Here is a 21923-nt window from a genome sequence, read left to right on the forward strand (position 1 = left end):
GTTAAAAAGAACAAATAGATCTTCTGGGCTGTAGATGAGAATGATTCTTTAGTTGCAAAATAAGGCCCTGATCCCACAAGAAGTATGTGCCTGCCTTTGCACTCTGCTTCAATGGAACTACTTCCTAGAGTCAAATACGTGCCTTATTCTTAGAGGATCTAATAATTGAAAACCAGTACCTTATAACTCTACCAGCATAGTTAATGACATGGTATATGATATCACACCTGCCCACCCAACATAGATGCAGTATGTGGTAGTATTTATACTGCCATCAAACCTAGGAGTTCCCATCATTGGACCCAGCACCCCATTGTGCTGGCCATTGTACAGACAGAACAAAAAGATGCTCCCTGCCCCAAAGGGCTTTGTTCTCGGTCTGTATTACTTTCAGGAGTGTGCCTGTGTTGGTAAAACAATGCCTGCAAACCCTGCAGGAGGGTATTTGGTCTCTAAAAACTTGGATCCACTGAAAAGCGTAAAAATAAACAATTTGGCACTATGTTGATTGCTCAGTTTTAACAAGGTTTTGCCTTCTGGACTAGGCACTGTTATGCCAGGGTGTGGGTTTTGAGTTGTGTGAAATCAGATATTTGGCAAAAATTAGAAGGGGGCCAAACCTGTGATCTTCCTTTGTTCAGGTAAAGACATCTGCCTTCTGGACTTGTTTTTTTTGGACTTGGTGGACAGGAGGAATCTGGATTTAAGATGCTGGGAAACGGCAGTAATGGGCACTAATAGAAGTGGACCGCAAGATGAGGAGTTACTGTAAACATCCTGGGTTGGAGGCACAGGATGCAGAAGACCAGAATTTATTTCCCACCTTTCCACTACTCTTGCCATGCAACTTTGGTTAGGTAGTTTGGGGTCAGACTTTACAAAGAGCCCATCACAGGTATAGGCACAGTGATAGGACTGTGCTGTTTGATTCTGCCTGCGTGCCTGGCTGGGAGCTGAGCACCTTTAAAACCCAGTCCTCTGTCAATCTGTGGCTCAGTTCCCCACCTGCATGGGGAGAGAGTGCGGGTAACCACTCTTCCTTCGCCTCCTCTCCTGTCTGTGTAAGTGCAGCACCTAGCAGTATGGAGACACTCCTCTCACTTGGGATGCCTTGGCATTGCCACCTTAATATAATGAAGATTCAAGGCAGAGCAGCACGGCACTTTGGACTATCTTGTTCAGGGAGGCACAAGCTTTTGTAGGCTACCGCCAATTTTGTCAGAAGCTGTGATTCAGAGAAGTTAGTGTCTAAGGTGCCACGCTGCCCTGCCTTCCACCAAATTTCAGGGTAACACATCTAACAACTTTTCTCTATAATTACGATGATCATTAAGAAGATCAACAGCATACAGTGCTGACAGTTCCTCATACCCAGCCTCAGCCCAGGGTCCCAGCCAGTGGGGCCCATGGCTTTGTGGTTGAACAAGCCACTGTCCTGAGCAAGCAGGATACAGCTGCCTCCTGCCAAACCTGGTGCAGCACCACCGCAAAACTTTCTCCATTTTTGGCCACCACTAGTGGCCACTACAGCCACAGGAGGCTGAGAGCATCTGAGCAGCCAGAGAGTCCTCAGAGCAAGATGGCTGCTCCCATGTCCCAGTGAGTGTGTGCAGGGGCTGCAGAGCTGCAGGTCTTTGTTTCCAAAGATCCCTGCCTCTCCTCGGGCACAGTTTTCTTTGCAGCGAGAGGAGAGAGGCAGGGAGGGCGAGGGGGAGGCTGCGCTATGCAGCACCAGCCCCGTTCTGTTCCTGATGCCTTGCAGAGTGGCTCACTCTAGGGCTGGAGGGGGTTGAATATTGGTTTTGAAAAGGTTTGGTTTGGTTTTGTATTTGGGTTTTTTTGTTTTAGTTTTCATTTTGTTTTTGTCTAAAATCCTGTGAAGTTTGCAAGCCCCTCACTCTAAATTTATGGCAGCGTTTCCATGGTATGTATCTGTAGTGGGGAGGGGGCTGGCATGTGGGGTTGGGTGTTGCAGGGCTGGGGTCCGTGTGTGTGTGCGTGTGTTTGTGTGTTGGGGAGCAGAGAGTTGCATGCTGCTGTTCTCTAGGCAGTTATCAGAAGCTTTTAAAAGATAAGGAGGCTGAGGGGTGGCATTGAAATAGCGTGTGTAATCTGGGCTTTTGCTGATTTATTTGAGACTTGGATGTCAAGAATAGAAGCTTATTGTCTTAAAAATAAATCCTGCCCAAACTTCACTGCAGGCAATTCTCTGCCCAGACTGAGTTACTTCCTGGAGGTGAGTGAAGTATCAGAGGGGACTGGAAATAATGTGGTTACTTCCCTGCCCTCTTCCCTTTCCCTTGCCACGGATCTCATCGTAAACGACATGCAGCTCCTAATTTTCTGCTTAGTTAACAGCAGGAAGAGGGGTGGCTAGCAGAGCAATGAGAAGTACAAGCCCACAGTAGACCTGGAGTTCACCCATAACAGCTGTTTCTCAACCAGGAAGCACAGCGCAGCAGGAGCTGCTTTTTGCTATCCCTTGGCCATTCCCTGCTTTTTCCAAGTGCTCTCTCTGGAGCAAGGAGATGGTTGAATGCATTTTTTACCCATACTTTGGTGGAGATTGCTGGCTCCATGCACTGCAGAGGCTATTTCTTTGTCTGATGCTTGCATTTGATCTGGGCAGACTTGTCCACCCCAAAAAGTCTTGTAGTTCTACTTTTTCTTTTTTTCTTATCTTTCTAGAGTAGTGATTTTCTTTTTTTTTAAGCACCCTATTTTGATGTTTTTTAATGAATTGTCTGTATTGGGGGTTGGGGGAGGGAGCAGAGAAAACAGACTTAATTGCAGCACATTATTTACATACTCTTATGTATGTTCTTACAGAACGTTATCATCAGGCCTGTTATTACAGAAGTGCAGGCTCCTCAGTGGCTGTAGAGATTTGGGTCCCTCTGTGTAGGGAGATATATGGGGTTCAGCCTGCTCACCTGACAGCGTATATCACCTGTTTGTCTTCAGTGCCTGCCTTCCTCCATCAACTCAGACACTCTATGATGCTCCACTGAGTCTTCCCAAGGAGGGTGTTAGGAGGAAGATCAGATATGGAGAGGGACAGCCATGACTCCTGCTACCTCCTGAGTAAGCAAAGGCGCTCTTGAAACAAAGTGGAGGGATCTAAGAGTGTCGTATGTGTTGCAGACCCTGACCCATCTTAGCCACTGTCACAGGATGATCCGGGTCTTTGGGGAAGAGGGACTTCCTGGAGCTGCTAAGGTTTCAGAATGAGGTGGCCAGACATCTGTTAGAGAAAGTAGGGATTTGGGGAACAGGAGTGTATATTTCTGACGTCTTTCTTGCTACTTTGCTGGTCTTTCCTTCCTTGTATCAGCTGCAAATCCTGAGCCCTGTTCAGGGAAGCAGGGTGCCTGACACCCTCTGCTGCTTCTGGGAAAGCATGAATGATACTGCTAGGTAGCTGGGGCAAGAGATCTGGTGGACGTGCTTCCCTGGCACTGCATATTAGTAACAGGGAACTGTAAAAGACAAATTTGGCAAGAGGTCTTTTACCTTTGACTCTTAGATGGGCAAGTCTAGAATAGCTTCCTAATTAATATTTCTCAGAGGGGAGGGAGAGGATGCTTCTCTCTTTCATGACAAGACCCTTGGGCTCAAACAGAACAAGGAGTCTGCAAACTTTGTAAAACATCCTCTAACTTTTGGAATTGTTTCCTGACTGCTTGTGGCTTTCATTGGACAGAGGTGGGATTGAGAGCTGCCCTTAAGAGGCCTTGATTTTTTTTTAAAGCATGTGAAAAAGATTACATGGGATAGACAAAAAAAAAATAGAAGGCTACCAATCCTCATTCTTCCAGGTGCCAGCCAAACTCACTTCCCTGGGGTCAGGAAGAAACCTATCCTTGTGGCAAAAAGCATCTGATGGCAGCAGCTTTGAACCTTGCTCTGACCCAGTCAAGCAGTACTTTTATTCCTTCTCTATGGTCTAATTGAAAGCCCATTGTATCAGAGGCTATTAGTGAACATGGCCCATTCGCCACATACACCAGGAGAAAGTTTAAACCCAGAGCAGGTGTATCTGATCCCTCCTATTATGGGCTGTTGCTGGAAGACCTTGTGGGAGATCTGTGCTTGTGGAAGAATTTGGAGGGGAGCAGACAATTATTTGGCAGATGAAGGGTGAGGGGATTTCTCCCTAACTTGAAGAATGGTATGAGGGAGGCAGAAAATGAGAGGAGAGGTATGGAGAGGTGCAGGGATAGTTTTAAGACGTGGATAGAGTCATCAGGAAGTGATGAGTGTGGGGACAGGGCCTGTGAGATGCAGTCACCCCGTTCTAGTCCAGCGTGTGGAGAGAAAGTGCTGTCTGTGCTGCTCTGACCTTCAGTGATATTGGCTGGCCAGAAAAGCAGCATTATGGTAGTGAAGTTCTTCCTGGAGAGAAAGCAGAATACTCAATTCATGTTCAGTAGGTACATGGATGCCACAACGTCAACCTCACAACCTGCCCACTGAGGCAGATACCTCTCCTTCTCCTCATATTAATAATGGAGAAACTGAGGCTCGGGCACTAAACAGTTTGAGGTCTCAAAGGGGAGAAAGAGTTGGGGACAGGAATGGAACAGTTGGGTCCTGGTCCTGTGCTCAAATCACTTTCACTCCCTTTTCCCTGCACTTCCCCCCCACTCCCTTCCCATACTGCATGGTCTGCAGGAACTGACTCCGGCATTATCCAGAGAGAGCATCTATGCAGCTGTGCGGTGCTGCTTTTCCAGGCTGGAGGATACCTCATGCCTCCCTGGCACACTTAGCAGTGGCTGGTTTCCAGCCCCACAGACCTGGCTGTCCTGTAGTTGGCAATAAGTCCCTGCCACTTAAGCACCCAGGCCAGCTGAGGTCATGTTACTCCTCAATGCAGTTCCCATGTAGTTTTGTGAAAAGGAAGCTCTTTTCACATTACACCTTGCTTTCATTTCCTTTCGTGGGCTATTTTTTTCTCTCTGGACAGTTGGGATGTTTTCGGGCTCCAGTTACATCTTTAGCCCTCCCTTCTGCTGGATTAATCCAGCTACCTGGACTTGGAAAGCTGAGAATTTGGAGCATCACAAAGAGTAGCCAGGTGGTAGAGAGAGGGTGGTGGGGTTAGAGTACCTGGAAATGTGGGCATCTTAGCCATCCTTTCCTCGGGAGCTGTGGGGAGGAGTAGGAGGAGCGGGACCCTGAAGATATTTGAACTCTTTATTTTTCAGCCTAGAAGAAGAGGGAACTGCAAAAAAAAAAAAAGGAGAGGCGTTGCTAGCTCGTTGTCCTATGATCTCAGAGGGCAGGAAGGAAGAAAATGAAATTGGGGCTTGGCAGGTGGAATTGACAGAGTAGTAGCAGGTTCCCTTTAAAGGAGTCTATTAGCCGCTGGAAAGAAGGTGGGTACCCAGGGGGGGATTGCATCATTCACACTGTAACCAAAGAGCAGTAGCAAACCCCACAGCTCTGAGGGAGGCTTGGCTGTGGACAAAGGCTGCACTATACATGGTTATGGCACTGTGTGCACAATACTGGCTCAGATGCCACATGCTGCGTGTCCAGTCCTGTCCTGTCAGGAGCTGAGCTGTGGGACTCCTTATTCTTTGCTGCACCTGCAGTTCATGGGAGGGCTTGAAGGAATGCTGATTTCATTATCATCAATTCCCTTTTCCTTCCAAATGGCTGATACTCCAGTTCTTTCATTTTTTCCTTTCCCCATGCCTGCTTTCCTTTTATTTCCCCATGCAAGTAAGCTGAGCACTGAGGGAAGGTGTTTGGCTGAAGCTCCCTATCTAGCCATAGGACAGGCACAACCTGTGCTCCCCACTCCCTGCCAGATTTTCTGTCCTTGGCCTGGGCAGTCATTTGTCTTTCTGTTCAGGCCACCAGTAGGGGGGCTAATTAGTGCTAATTGGACAACTGTCGAGTGTTAAGAATCAGACTGTGACACTAAACTTACTTCAGAGTGGCCATGAATGGTAATGACCTTTGCTCACTGTTTCTTTATGTACACTATAGCAAAGTGGACCTTTGGCCCACCCAATCCAGTATCTTCCAGCTGCTTCAGAAGTAGCTGCAAGATGCACAAGCAATAAGCAGATGCCAGGTAGTCTGCCTCTCAAGAACATCTCTTCCTAAGGGATTGGTTTAAACCCCAAAGCATGAGGTGTTTATCTTTTCAAGCTGGTGACCATTAATTATTGTAACTCCTGTTATTTGTGTCACCTTCAAACTATACAGTTCCTCATTCAAGTCTTGCCGGTTTTTTTGCCCTCAGTGTCATCCTGTAGCAAGGAGTTCCGCTGTCTCGTTATGCACTGGCTGGGCCAGTTTTTCCTGGGTTGCACTGAGCAAGTCTCTATCACCTTTCATTTTATGTCCCTTTATTCTTCAGTCCCGCTTTCTCTTGGCTTCTCTTTTTGTAGGATCCATTCTCCTTCCATTACATCCGCCTCAGTGCTGTCATAATGCTAAGACCCAGTTAAGCTTTAGCATGTGTTTAAATTCTTTAGTGAATATGGGTGAGTTTAAACTCATCCTTTTGGTTTTTGTTGCATCAGGGCTTAAGGACATCTCTTGAGAGCTCATGGCACTACCCACTTCAAGACACCTTTCCTCCTGAAAACTGACTTGGTTCTGGCTCCCCAGTCTTCCAAATAAGGGACCAGTCCAAACCAAGTCTTCTGAGCCTGGAATCTTATTGGTTTCAGGGAGGTGTCAGAGCCTTACTATGAGGCTGGTACATATATACCACCTATACATAGAAAATAAGAAAGGTGCAGTTTAATACACACACATGCAAATCTCTAGCTACATGATTTTCAGTTAGTCAGAGGCCTCTGAGTTAGCAGTGCTCAGCTAGAGAAGACCTCCAGGGAGTCCAACACCAGGCTGGTAGCTTTCCAGAACGTTGACCAGCCCTCCATAGTGATGGGTTTTAATGGAAGACAACATGCTTGCAAGTTAAACCTGAGAATCTGTTCTTGCCCTCTTAGACTGCCTTTGGAAAGGGTTCCACAGGATTGCGGATTATCAGAAGTGACAGCTCAGCTTCCACTGCTGTTAGGAAGTAAAATGCAAAGCACTGGCTTGCTTTTGGCAAGGTGAAGAATTGGGACTCCTCCTCCTGAGGCTAAATACTGATTTTAAGCCTATTATGATTCTTCTCCATCTTCACAGGATCCACTGTGGCATGTAGATTCAGTATGGTTGGCCTCCAGCATAATCTGTTTGGGGCCACACTTCTGTCAGTTGGTCACTGGATGGATTATATCATGGGTGAAGTAGAGCATCTGCATCAACCAGTTTCCTTAAAATAGCCTGCCACTTGAATGCGGTTTCATGGACAGTAGTAACACTGTGAGTACAAGGACACACCAGCCCCTGGGATCTTAACCACCAGGTTGCCTGTCCCTGCTTAGAGCATATCTGGGCAACATGGTAGTTGAAGGAATAGCCCTCTGTATGTATTGATGCTTTCCCATTGTAGCTAGGAGCTGCAGAGGACAGCAGATTTTTTGGGTGGTGGGAAGGCCATGTAGGCAAAGCTCTGGTAACCTGCATGTCTTCCTTGGAGACAGAATGCAGACCTTGCTCTGGGCTTGGGTGTTCCACCTCACCCTGCCTCTTCTGGACGGCAAGACTGGGGGGGATCTGTTGGCCTGAGAGGACCTGAATGTTAAAGGAGTCTTTGAGATCCTGCCATGCCGATGGCAGGCGGTATTCAGTTAACCTCCTGTAGGTGGTCTCTGGTCTTTGTAGTTAGTGCTATCTTAACCCTTCATTAAACAATGAAAACAAATAATTAGAGAAGACAAAGCTTTACCAGCTCCCTAATCCCTCTCCCCTTGTCTCTTTCGTCTCCAGTCAAACCAGGAAAGTGGTAATAAACCTTCCTTACTAAATTAAATGTAGAGGCTGCTCCTTCAAGGAAAATTTCAGTACATCCGTAGTGTTGGGTTTCCCAGCCACAGCAGTATGGTACCTCCAGGGAAAAAGCCAGCTGGGGAAACTTCCAATTCCAATAAAAAGTGTAAGCGCTATTTCAATGAGCACTGGAAGGAAGAATTTACGTGGCTGGAGTTTGACTATGAAAGGAAACTCATGTTTTGCATAGAATGTCGCCAGGCACTGGTGAAGAATAAACATGGCAAAGCGGAGAATGCCTTTACTGTGGGGACGGACAACTTCCAGCGCCATGCTCTGCTACGGCACGTCACTTCTGGAGCTCACCGCCAGGCCCTGGCAGTTAACAGAGAGCAGCTGGCTTTTGAGTCACGTGTCCACAACCACCAGGAACTGCGCTCAGTGATAAAGGTGGAAGTAAACCCGACCAAGATAGCCATCCTCACCACCGTGTACTGGATGGCTAAGGAGGAGATCCCAGACGACAAGTGCTCTTCGCTGCTCGAGTTCCAGAAGCTTAACCTCTGTCAAGCCCTGCTGACTTCAGAGCACAATGAGTATTACCACCCCAGCAGCATCAAAGAGATGCAGGTGTGTATTCAGGGTGGGTTCTGTCCTGGCATGTTCTCTTTCTGCAGTTCCTTTCAGTCTAACCTTGCTGCTGCCAGGTTGCACAGCAGTTCATCCATGGAGGAGAAAAGCTGTCTTAATGTTCCCAGCTCAGCAAAACACTTAAGCATGGACTGGAGTTTGCCGCTGTTCAGCCAGGGACCCAAGCTTTGATCATCCCTGTTCACAAAAGCACTTTGGCATGTGTCCTAACATGGAGTACATTGTCATAGTAGGCTCTATGCAGCTGCCTCTCCACCTACCAATAGCATGGCCACAACCAGTTGGTGATGTGGGTGGCCTGATTAGCACTGCTGACTGTGCTAATTAGCTGGCCTTTAAGGTTGTACTAAAGTAGCTACCCTGCTTCTGGTTGTGGAGACTGCCCATGTGGAACACGTTGGTGTTTGAGGGTGCTGCTGCCCAGTATGGCACATTTGTTCTGTAGACATTTTCAAGCCTTCTGAATGTCCCTAAAGTTTGAAATGCATTCCTGACTATTGGCCGCAAGTGTATCCCCTGCCCCATTGACTTCAATGGAGTATAAACATGTAGTTAAAAGGTTTGCTGAGCCAGGGCCTAAAAGCTACCTTTTAATAGAGATCCTCTTGTCTTAAAAGCTACTTTAAAGGGCCCCCTTGTATAAGCTCCAGTACCATTTTATAGATCTTTAGTGATGACAGTTCATTGCTCTCACTGTGCTCTATTTTCCTATGATGCCTTTCAGACAGTGTCTAAACAGCCCTTACAAAGCCTGCTATGAAGGGGGTAAGCAGTTAAATCCCCATTTTACCAATGGGAAAAACCGAGTCATGGAAAAGTCAGTAGATTTGCATGAATTTTGGGGTCAGCACAAGGCTTCTACATCTGGGCTTTTATCCCCAAGAGAGAATCGTGGAGCTGAGGCAAGTTGTTTGACATCAATTCTTGGCTCGGTCCACTAATTCAGGCTGCCTCTGTCTGCACTAATCCTTTATACAAGATTACTTGTGCTGGGCAACCCTCGTTTTACTTGGTCCCTTGGGTGCATTGGTTTAGGACACATTCCTCTGTATTAAAAATTCATGCAACACCTTGTCAGTGTCAATTCCTAATTAGGCAACATGGGAACTGTAAGGGCCAGGAGGAAATGCTATGGTCCATCAAGAGCTGGCCTTTATTAATAAATAGGGAACCAAGTTTTCACCCTGCCATTCATGTGCTTTTGATGTACATGGGAAATCATTGTACTTTAAAAGAAAGCACAATCGGAAGCATTTTTTTCTCCCTACTGTTTGAATGTGACAGATTTCACAGTAAGTTAATGATGAATATTTTAACAGTAGAAGCTTGGGAGTTCAATTAGAATACTAGAGCACTGTGGGCCTCTTTTTCTTCTGCTTTTGCCTTCAACTGGGTGATCAGCAAGATCAAGTGGCCAAAGAGTTCAGAGATGGTTTTCTTAATTTTACAAATGTTTCATGCCTGTTAAAATCAAATTAATTTTTAGCGAATCTTGGCTGGTTGCCCATCATTTCAGATAAATAAAGAGCCTTATTTTACTGCAGATAGACTAAACCCACTAATTAGATTTTTCAGTCCGTTAATGCTGCTTGCGGCATTTGGACGGGGGGGGAGGGGGAGTTTTTCCTTCAAACCACTGGTATTTTAATGAAACAGACAAAATGGAATTATGAAGGAAGATGTCGTGAAGTTTTATTGTTTTTTTTCTACGCGTGATTTTTTTTTGTTTGTTTTTTTAAAGCAGGGATTTAATAGATCAAAGTAACCAAGAAAAAGCAGGTCTTTAGGTATTCTTATTAGACTTGAATAAGGCCAAGATCTTGGGAGTTGTTAGCAAGGTAGGGAGAAGGGAAAACTCCTGTTCAGGACAGCTTTTGAACGCATGTGTAAATCTTGTTGAAGTCCGTGGGTGTTAGGGAAACACTTTCCTTAGGTGTATATTTTGAGTGCTTTCCTGGATCAGAGCTTTAAATTCATTGTTGGAAACCCAAACTGTCTAAACAAGAAGTTTACTTAAAAAAAAAAAAAAATGGGGCAGGGGGAAAGCTGGAGGGGTTCAGTTGCCTCTCTGTGCAGTACCCACAACAGTGTCACCAAACCTGTTTGAACTCTGTCCCACCTTTATGACCACAACATTAATAATAATACTAATACTGCAGGATCTTAAAGTAATTGGCACGAACACCACCACAGAACTCTAATGCACAGATCCAATGGACCAGACCCAGCCCATGGAAGCACTGAATCTCACCCACATACTAGGGGCTTCAGCATCAGGCAGCCTTGGCTGCGGCACTCTCCTGTACCACTGCAGGGACAAGCAGCACTGGGGACTGGGTCAGAGAGCCTACCCATCTCTGACCCAGCAAAAGGCTTTCAAGCCTACCCCTCCTCTAGTGGAATAATTTTAGGACTAAGTCATTTCCCTCACGCTGCCAGGAAGCAAGAACATGACATGAAAGGGATTGGACCATTCTGATCAAATATTGCAGCATGTGTTATTTTGTGAAATAAGTGTTGCCTGGATGACTTCAATGGAAGTTTTCATGTAAAAGATGCTAAATACCGAGAGCTAGACCCTGTTATCTGTTACTCCATGGGATTTCCAGTGGAGTTACTCCAGATTTTAAGCTAGAACTCCAGGTAAAATCTATGTCAGTAAAGGTGCCTAAGCATTTTTAAGTGCATTTTTCAGAGTAAGAAGTGCCCAAGTCCTATTGCCTTTCACTGTTTCTTAAGAAGCTTATCAGCCAGAAGCTGAATTTTTAAAAGCATCACAGTCCTAGGTAAAAAAATAGTTTAAACTCTTAAAAATGTAAGATTCATCAAAAGACAGAGGGACTTTGGTTTGTTATGGAGATACTTTTTTAAATGATAGCCAAAATACCATTGGTTTTCATTGATTCCTGTGGACTTGCTTTGGAAAACATGGTGTAGACTTCCATATCACTTCAGTCCTTTGGAAAATTTTATCTTAAAGCTCTTTGAAAAGCAATGTGCTTTTCCTTAAGTGCTTTCCTGAATTGGAGTTACATACGCTGGTTTAAGCAAGATCAGATCTGTCTGTACACCTTGCAGTTGTTTATCTTGTCACGGGTGCTGCATATCTCCCATGTGCTTTTGAAATTCATTTTAATTTTTTTCTCCTCCCGCACCCACTCCCAACTTCCTGCTGCTTCATTAACTGGCCCAGGCAGCGATCGTCAAAGTCCTTCACAACGAGGACAGGCACAAGATGAAAGCATCGCCGTTCATTGGCCTGGTGGTGGACGAGACGGTTGATGTCATGGAGCATCGGAACCTCATCATGTTTACAACCACGGTCTCACCATGCAGTGGGCAGACCTCAATCACGTTCCTGGGCAGTTTTGAGCTGCTGGCTGGGGAGGCATCTACTGTGGCAGACAAAGTGGTTGAGGTAATGCATTCTTTTGGAGTTCCCACCATGAAGATCACATGGCTCAGCTCTGACAGCTCTTCTCTGATGGCTGACAGGCTTAATGGGGTGGGGACTAAGCTGAAGTCCATGTGTCCCCTCCTCACCGAGATGCACTGCATATCCCATAGGAACTCCCTTCTACCCTCTGAGAGTGGCATTAATATAGAATATGTCCAGAAGTATGAAACTACGGTGGATGCTGTTTACAGACTCTACTCCAACTTCAAAGGGGAGAGTAACAGCCTCCAAGAGCTGCAGAGTGTCCTGGATCTGTGCGAGATAGACCTAGAGGACCCTAAGACCATCCACTGGACTTCCATCTTCCCAGCAGTGGAAGCTATCGATTCCTCATGGCCCACACTGGTACTTCTGTTAGAGAGTGAGTCAGAGAGGTCCCCTGTGGCATTTGGCCTCTGTGAAGAGCTCAAGAAGTTCCAGTTTGTGGCATTCACCAAGATCCTCCTGGATGTCCTCCCCATCTTCCAGAAGCTAAGCCGGTTCTTCCAAATTGAAGATTTTGACCTCTCCATCCTCAAACCCATCGTCTCCGCTACTGCCACCACCCTGCAAGCCCAGAAGATCACCAGTGGCCAGAACTTCCAGGAGTTCCTTAATGAGATGAATGAGCACCCCCGGGAAGACCGTGAGGATGAGAGCAGGTTCTACTACAAAGGAGTGGAGCTGGCCAACTGCTCCAAGGTGCACCTGAAAAACTTTGAGCACTTGAAGGAGACCTACCTTGAGAGTGTGCGGGACAACCTGCTGGATCAGTTCCCTAGCAATGTCCTGGAGGCAGTCAACTCATTCTCCGCCATCTTTAACCCCAAGTGCTACCCTCAGTCTTTGGATGATATCAGCAGCTATGGTATCAGTGAACTGAACTTCCTCTTGCAGGCATATTCCCGGTTGGTGGTGAGCGAGAGGGCTCTAAATGATTTTCCCCTCTTCAAACGGATAGTGTTTAGCCTCAGCCAACTGTCCTTCAAGGATCTGTGCATCAAGCTGGTTTACAGCAATTCCGAAATGCACGAGCTCTTTCCTGACTTTGCTGTCCTGGCTGCCGTTGCTCTGGCCTTGCCTCTTGGCTCAGTGCTTTATGAGAAAATTAACCGGGGGAGGGAACTCATGAAACGCAGCCAGTGGCGCTATGCAAAAGATGAAGGCCTGTCCAACCTCATGAAGATCGCCATAGATGGGCCCACCATCAATGAGTTTGACTTTGCATTAGCCATTGAGTATTACGAAAGTATGAGAGAATCCAGTTTTATCATGGCACAGGTTAACTAAGCCACCCTTCTGGGCAACAGAATGTGAAAGCGCAAAGTATTTTTGACTTTGAGATAACATAACCCTGTTGATGGGGTATGAGGCCTTACACTGAAACTAGAATATTAATGGCTAAATTTTGTTTTGTTTTGTTTTATCCCTGTTTGTCCCACTGCTTTGCTACTCCTGCCGTATCTGATCAGAGGACCATGTGTTACAGGTTCCAGGGATAATTGGGAAATGTTACAAGTATTTCCTGTTCCATGTGGGGACTTTTGATGTGAGTCCTACTTTTAAGCAGGAAGAGGGATTCTTTTCTAAATCTGTTTCAGTCCTGACACCACAAAAAAGTTTGATTGAATCAGCTGACTCTCTTTTCCTGCTTTCTTAAATCGGTGGTTCTCAACCTTGTTAGGCTCAAGGAACCCCTTGTTAGGTTAAAAGCACCCCTCCTTAGACTCAAGGCACCCTCAGAAAATGTCAGCTCTGAATTTTCACTCAATTTTTGATCATGGAAAAATAATATAGTCATTTTTCTATTGCAAAGAATTCAAAAAGACTACAACAGGTCAGAATTTTTTTAAATGCATGGATTCTTTTTTAAAATCATTGTGTTTCTTTTGTGAATCATATTTGCACACCTAGCAATACTAACATCATGTGGCACCCTGTAGCACCCCTGAAAAGATGTCACAGCACCCCAGGGTGCTACGGTACACTGATTGAGAATCACTGTCTTAAATGTATCCATTCTCTTAAATTCTAAATAGCATTTAGAATCACCTTTATCTTTCCTCTCTTTTTATTAAGGGAAAAAAAACCTCATGTCTTGAGCTCAAATATTACATTGCTTTTGCACACTGATACCTGGCAGCTTTTTTTCTTGATGTTCCACAAAAATAACCAATTTTTACTCTTTGGAGCCTGGAGAATGAACACCGAGACAGCATTTCTTTCTAGCTCTGTCACAAATCCGATAATGCCTAGCAGTGTCTTGTTGAAATTCCTTGCACACAGCACAAAATATTTTTAGTGTTGGAATCAGTTTGTGATCATTGCAACTGTGAGCAGTTTAGAAAAATGATATTGTAATCACCAAGGAAACATTAACTTTTAAATGCATCATTATGTATATATGTGTGTGTACATATATATAAAATATATATATATATATACACAAAATATATATAAATATATATATTAAATAAATCTATCTTACCTTTCCTAGTGTTAAAATACAAAGATATCTAAAAGGAGGATTTTGTTTGGTTTGGTTTGGTTTGCAGTGACAGAATAAATTATATACGGGGTCCAAAAAGTAATAAATGATTCCTTTTTTTCCAAAATAGTCCCATATACCTGACCTTTCCATTGCAGTCTAAGACTTTTGCAATCTTGCAACCAAAGAATGAGCCTTTTAACATCTACCTTATGAACAAGCTTGAGTTTTTGTTTGCGTTGGTTGATTTTTCTTTTTGAACCTTCCCTCACCTTGGAGTGAGTGAGGTTTTCTCAAACCATGACAGCTCAGTGAAATGGCAGCTTTTTATTGGATCGGTACACAAATGTGCAAGAATTGTAACCAAGTCCAGATAGAATTTGTTGCATGGCATGTGTTCTCTTCGTTAATTATACAAGCCTATGTTTGTTTTTACCTTACTCGGGGTGCTTTTCTTAGTTCTGTAGAAGGGGGAAGAAAGACCCTTATTACTGGTTTTAATTTGCAATAAAGTTGAAACTTTGAACTAACATATCATGTTACTTGAATGCTTATACAACCTAAGAACAATGCTTGTTTGGCAAGAATAGCTACAGTGGGGCAACAGGAAATCTGACAAGGCCTCCAGGTTCTCGTGCTCAGCAGTATCATATCCGTTACCTTGATGGCAAACTAAAGCATCACAGCTTTATTATGGCCACATCATCCTCTTACATGCACCTGTGCAAGTGTTTCCATTTAGACCTTGAACCACAGACCAGTGGAAGAAGCAAAATCTTCCCTGGGTCCCAGATTCCCAGTGTTAACAAGTAATGTGCACCACTTCTGTGATGGGATGAGGGTCAAGGTAGTCCAGATCTCACCTGTCACTGCTATAACAGAGGTTCTTGACTTTGCTATCCTGTAAATGTTTTCATGTGTGGTATTTCTCCTGTGGCAATTCAGATGCAGTAGAAGTAGTTCAGATACATTGCTTCTGAGATCTCTTTACTGCTTGTGGCCAAATTCCACCCTAGAGTGAGTGAGCCCAGTTCCATCAAGGGTGATAGAATTATGTCTTTTCCTTCCTGGAGCAATTTGCCCTGAATGCCAGCTGTGTACTGGTAAACTATAGACACATTCGTGGTGAAGATGGCTCTGGTTTGTGCTCTAACAATGCCTAGAGGTGGTTAACAGGGCTCCATGGTGCTAGACCAGGGGTTTCAAACTCATCCCTGTGGACCAGATGAGTAGCACTGAGCTGGTCCGCTGGCTGGACTGGGCTTACAAACTATCCCCACATTCCAGATCCAGTGTGTGTCCTGGAGCAGCTGAAGCAGGCATGGTGTGCAGCCCCATCCTGTTTCAGTCTCCATAACTATGCTGCATGGCCCTGAAGCCACTTCCACTGTGGGGCAGTGCCGCATATGGCAGCCACACTGCTGCTCCAGAACACAAGTGGGAATGGGCACCACATGCAGCGTATTGGGCCATCTGGTGCACCCCACATGCTGCCTTTGGGTCACGCTGACACCTTTGTACAAGACGCTAGTACCATTCTCCCACACAGGGTCAGTGCAGTCTCTGGCCCCAAATCACAAATAAATGTTGCCTTGAAAATGTCATTTATTTTGTGCTTGTTGGCTCCACTTCTAAAATCCTTCAAGCTACATTCTCCTTATCAGTCGTGTATTTATTATTTATATGACAGTAGCACCAGAAGGCCTCAGAAATCGGAGGCCCATTTTGTTGTGTACTTGTACACACACACGTACACACACACGTAGCTCTGTAGCATTTTTATAGCAAAGTCTAGGAGAAAGAAAGGTGTTTTTTTCACAAAAGGAAACTGAACACAGAGAAAGACATTCAGCTACTTTCTTGCTTACGCAAGTGGTCTCTAGCCAAGACCATCCTTCCCATATCTTAGCTTGTTGGCTAAATTAAACAAATGCTTTATCATGTGTCAATGTGGTTAAAGTTCTGTCCCTTGACTTCTGCCCCTCTCCCATTTTATTTTTGCAGTACACTGGTAAAAATACTTCTGGAGAAGCTTTTACTCTCAACAAAGTATGGGCTTGGCATTGTCCCTACCAGCACCCACCTCCTTCCAGAAACCTTCCGGGTAGCCCATTGAAGAAATAACTGGCAGCGTGTGGAAGTTGTGGGAGGGGGGGAGGTTCTGTTGTGTGTATAGAAAATGGGCTTTGTGTTTAACCAGTAGAAACCAAGAAACTGCTTGATAACAAAGAAAAACTCAGCAAGAGAGAGATCTACTCCATACAGTGGAAAGGAGCTACAGTTGGTGCATCTCACTTCCAGGATTCTGGCCAACCTGGAATTTCTGCCTCTTCTGTGGTTAAAAGGTGGTTCTGTTTGGCAAAGTGGCTCTGCAAAAATGTCTTTCCAGACTAAAACTCAGTTTGCAGAAGAGAAAGATGTGGACTGTTCCCTACCCATCACTGCTCATTTTTCAAACTCCTTCTGGTCAGCTTAGGTTCTTTGGGGTCACGCAGTATGGCCAGCAATAAGGACAATTCTGCCCATTAGTCTTTCCCTAAATTATTCCCTAACCCATGGAGTATGAATTTTATATGTAGAATTACAGCCAACCTTAGCAACCTTTGGTGGAGTCACAGAAACATCAGTCACTAAGGATATGGGTTGGCCTCCAGGATCTTTATTACTTGTGACAATGCACAAATAAGGAATGGCATTGAGTTTGCAGAAGTGGATATTTGGTGGGGAGGAGAAGTCTCTTACTTTATAAATGCGTTATGCATGAACTGCAGGAGCTAATACGCATGAAAGTCAGTGGGGTTGTCGGCACAGGGTCCCTTTCCAAAGTAGTACTGCACTCTAACCCTTGAATGATGGATGTCCTTGGATTGCACAGAAGCACAGAGAACTGTGTGTCTGGAAACAATGAAACCAAAGATTTCCATCTTTAGTGCATGTTAAAAGCAGCTGTTGAGTCCCTAGCCTCCCACATCCTCAGTACAGTTGTTAGATCTGGTAATGTTGGCTTGGTTGTGCACATATTCGGGTGAGAACTGCAGGATCATAGGCATTTTTTTTCACTGATACATTTGGATCTTGGCATCAGCTTATCTCATTGATCTGATAAACAGATTCTTATAAGGTTGTTCTCCTGAAATGCATAAGGGAAGGAAGAGACCTGTTTGTGACCAATCAAGGCATGGAAAAAGAGGAGCAGGGCAGTATTCATCACAGGTTTTGGCCACAGATTGGCAGGGGTTGTTTTAGCTGGCTTCAGAATGCATGTCCAAGGCCCCTCCCTTAAAACACAGTTAAGGGCAGCATGTTGCACAGAAGCAGTGTCCTCTCTTGAGAAAGCTGGGCTAAGACTCCAGAGTGTGTTTTAGTCCTGGTCCTGCAGTGATTTCCACTGATGTATCACAACTTGGAGGCCAAGGACTTCTTAGCTCCACCAAAAGGCCCCCCTACCATCTCTTCTTGCGGGACTTGGAAACAGCAGCCCAAAAACAGGTCTTGTGCAGGCAGAGGCAATGTTATCAGCTCAGATATAGGCCCAGTCCCCTGGCCTTAAATCTAAGTATAAGCTGCTGTTTGTATATTGTATTGGATCTCTGGTTCAATCTGCTTGTTACTACAACAGCTGAAGATACAGCCGGTTACACTCTTGCTTGTTTGAGCCAAATACTGTAAATTACCAAGCCTTCCATAGAGTTTTAGATGCTTGGTCCTTTTACAGCACCCTAGTACCCATGCCTGTTCTAGTGCTTTGAACTACAGTCTTTGGGATCAAAAGCAGTTCCCAAGGGTCTGCTTCAAACAGTTGAACTGAATTTAGTCTGAGCAGCCTGGGGAAGGGCAGAGATTTTAAATCCGTAGGTCAAGCATTGGAAACCATCATCATTTCTGCAGATCCCCTACAGAACACAGGAGAACCAGATTGTTTCTGTGTAAACAAACTGCTGCTGCCTCCATCTGCCTTGTGCAAAGCATCTGCCAACTGCTACTCTGTGGCAGAGCTGTAAGCATGAAAACGTGTCCTTGGCAAAGCCTGATGGAGGCATGAGCAACAGCATCTTTGCTCAGGGAGGCCTCGGAATCTTCCACGTGCATGCTGGATCAAGCAGAGTGCAGCAGATCTGTTTTAAAGGGGACTTTGGAAAAAATATGCTGCAAAAGTGAAGTGTTTCCTTTGAGCATGGTGCTGGGTAGGAAGGTTTGGAGGCTGGAGTCCTTCCAGATCAAGTACAGCTCAAACAGTGGCCATGGGTACTTTTAGGCCCCACTTCAGCATAGGGCTCAGGCATGTGTTTTAAATTCAGCAGGATGGCTTGTGTGCCTTTAGGCTCTGTGGGGACCATACATGTCTCAGAGTTGGGCATGCTAACTGAGTTTTGGAAGGGCCATGAGAATGACTTCTGAAATGTGCTGCCTTTAATTGCTCCTAGGCTGATCCCCAGTAAAAGGGAGGGTACTTAGTCATCAGAATGACTTACCTGTGGGTAGAATGGGGTTCCCATCACTTGCCAACTTTAAGGTTGAGCATCTTTCCAACATGCATGTTGCAGCTCAAATGCGTGGTCTGGCTTGGTGTGGGAATCACTGGGGGAACTTCTCTGCCTCATGTTATACGAGTGATCAGACTAGATCAGTTACCATTTTTAGTAGACATGCCATAAGCTAAGCCTCACATGGTTCCAGAGTGCCACTCCCACCTCCTTCCTCTGATCCATCTACTGCTCTGCATTCTGCTTTCTCCTCTGCTCCCCACCCCATCTGCTGCTCTGCTTTCTGCTCTCTGTCCAGTGTGCTGATCTGCTTTGTTTCCTACCAGATCAGCTGGTTACCACATGGAGGCTGCTTGTAGCACATGTGCTATGGGTTGGCCACCCTGATCAAAAGGTTCTTTGGGGCCTCAAGAGCCATAACATTTGTTTCATAGAAGAAATGATTTTCTTAGCTATATTGAAGTGCAGCATTTGCTGTATACTGGGAGTGGGTGCTCCCCTACCACAGGAAGAGGGGGACAGTTTGAAAACCTGACAGCATAAGTTCAACTGTATTGCAGGTTCTTGGAGAATATCATTGGAAAGGTGCTTGGATATTTCACTATAGAGCCATGACCCTCATGGCAGAATGGAGCTACCCCTGCCATACAGACCCTCCTTGGAAAAACTGGTCTCGCTCTTTTCTGTTGCTGCAGCAGTTGCTGGATGTCTCAGACCAATTTAGCAAAGCACTTAAGTGCATCTCTATGCAGCAAACCATTTAAGCATCTGCTTTGAAGCTCCATTGGTTTCAATGGCAATTGTGTGTGCAGAAGTCCTTTGCTGCATCAGATCCTGTATGTGACACAGGGTTGGCATTTCCCAAGGAGGTAGAGATTCCTTCAGCAAACCAGAAAAAGTCAGGGACGTAGTGTCACCCAGCCACTGATGCCCACTGCCCCCTCACATTGGCCTGCACTGAACAAATAGGAAGAAAGATAATTTTCATAGCTGGGGGATCCTGCATCTTAAGCCATTCATCAACCAAGCTTCTCTTTCTGATGGCCGTGCCACTCCTCTCTAATAAGGTCATGTCATCCTAGATGGAACTCAGGCTCTGCCTTCTTGCCAAAGCAAATCCTTTTAATTGGGTGTCTAATTAATAGCTAAAAATACATCCCTCAGCTGCTGCTGGCATTACACTCCCAGCAGAGGTAGGGGAAGGGCTAAAACCATGTTAGAGGAAGTTGTGTGGCAAGATAACCTTGTCATAGGCAGCCTATGAGCACAAGCGTGGGAGTGCTAATTCCTCAGCTTCCTGGGACCTGTCTACATGATAGAAACTGATGTTATTTTACCCCCCTACACCCTGATAATGGGGGCAGGTTGCACTGTGCAGAGCAGGGTTCAGACCCATTGCTGCTTCTACCAGTAACCCCTTGGCATAGGTTCTGTCTTACACAAAGGCAGTGCATTTGCATCCATGGCTGCAAATCTTCTCCCTGTAGACCAAGCATAAAGATTGGTAGGAAGCTGTGGGCCTCCTAGAAGGCAGTGGCTCATTTATGGAGTAGAAATTAACTCCAACCAAGTTAGTTGGTAGTTTTATCCTCACAATGCAAATCTTGTAACATGTAAAAGGAGACCTCCAGCCCCTCCCCACTTACTGCACCAGCTAGTGCTGTGCTGCAGTTCCAGCACCTTTACATGAAAGTCCCGTTACCCTGATGGTCTACACTGGTGGTTTGAATCTGTACCTACCGTTTTGTGCTGGGGGTTGGGGCAGTTCTTATCGAATCCTGTTTAATAAGAAGAGAATAAAACGAAGATGACGACAAATATGAAGAAGACAACCCAAATGTTTATGTTGTCCCTTAACAAATGAACTGGGCTCTTGGCCTTGGTCATGTTGCTTAGAGAGTTAAAGCATGGGCTTGGAGGTCAGGACATCTGAGCGCCTTAGAATGCAAGTCATTAGTCTGAAGGAACATCATCTATCTGTCCCGTGTTCAATAGAAAGAGGGTCCCAGCTAGATATAAAGCAGGTGGTGGATTATGGATGGAGGAGCTGGAGAGCAGCTGTCCAAAGGCAGATCCTGCCTTGGTTTCCTGGGATGGGGTGAATGCCATTCCCCTGGATCATTCATGTGTCATGGTGCTCTGCTGTTTGATGACATTCCCCATGTTAGCAACTGTGTTCACTCCCATTAGTCCAGTCCTGTCAGCTTTTCCACTGAGACAGGTGCCCCCTCACTTCACTTCTCTGCACAGGCCTAGCACCATCACAAGTTCTCTTGTGTTATGACTGTCACTGAAGCTGGAGTGGTATGGAGCCGTGATTGTGGGGTAGGCCATCTGGATGGTTCATTGGCCCTTGCCTCTCTACTAGATTCTCAGTTCTGGGGGTGAAGTGATAGGTAGGCAAGATGATTTGTCCTGAGATCTGATGAGATGCCACCCTGAGAGGATCATTTCCACGCAGAAAATATTCCTGGATTCAAAACAGACTTAAAGTCACACTCCTAGACTTGGGGTAGCCTTGAAGGGTGATCGGTGCAGCCCTTTGACTTCTGAATCCCTTGCTTCCCAACCCTGCCTGCTGCATCATGGATGGATGGTAAATGGCTCAGAAAGGGTACATTCTACACCTATGCATCGTTGCAGCTTGTTGTCATCTCTGTCTTTTCCCCACCTCTGCTTTGACATCACCGTTGGCCTTTGATACAGTACTAGGATGCCTTAAACATCATCCTTGTGTACTGTAGAGGCAAGCTTGGAGAGGTGAAGAAATTTGTATAAGGTCATAGAGTGAGTCAGTAGAAGAAACCAGGAGTCCTGGTTCACAGTATCTTGCTCCAAGCACTAAAGAGCATTAACTTGTGCAACATGTGTGATGCGCCCTGAGGGAGCCAGAGCAAGGTTGGCAGGATCATGAGGATATGGAATCTTTCCCCAGCTCTGCTAAAGACTTGCTAGATGGCCTTGGACAAATCACTTAATCCCTCTAGATTTCAGCTGAAATGGGGATGATATTTGG

At 45.5% G+C, this 21923-nt stretch overlaps 1 protein-coding gene across 19 annotated transcripts in view; it reads left to right on the plus strand.

The window, feature by feature from the left end:
• Positions 1-21923, plus strand: part of LOC149866879 (zinc finger protein 385C-like) — a 236715-nt gene that overhangs the window by 164145 nt on the left and 50647 nt on the right. For 2 of the 19 annotated variants that reach the window (XM_090044391.1, XM_090044392.1), the window contains 2 exons: positions 8099-8478; positions 11693-14947. The exons of 5 other annotated variants lie outside the window; for them this stretch is intronic. In XM_090044391.1, the coding sequence (XP_089900517.1) occupies positions 8099-8478; positions 11693-13225 (1913 nt within the window). In that variant the 3' untranslated portion in view covers positions 13226-14947. 12 more of the 19 variants (XM_090044393.1, XM_090044394.1, XM_090044398.1 and 9 more) reach the window with 12 other exon arrangements.

This window comes from Crocodylus siamensis, chromosome 4, assembly GCF_052110815.1.
Source record: "Crocodylus siamensis isolate JL-2025a chromosome 4, ASM5211081v1, whole genome shotgun sequence".
Taxonomy (NCBI): Eukaryota; Metazoa; Chordata; order Crocodylia; family Crocodylidae; genus Crocodylus; species Crocodylus siamensis.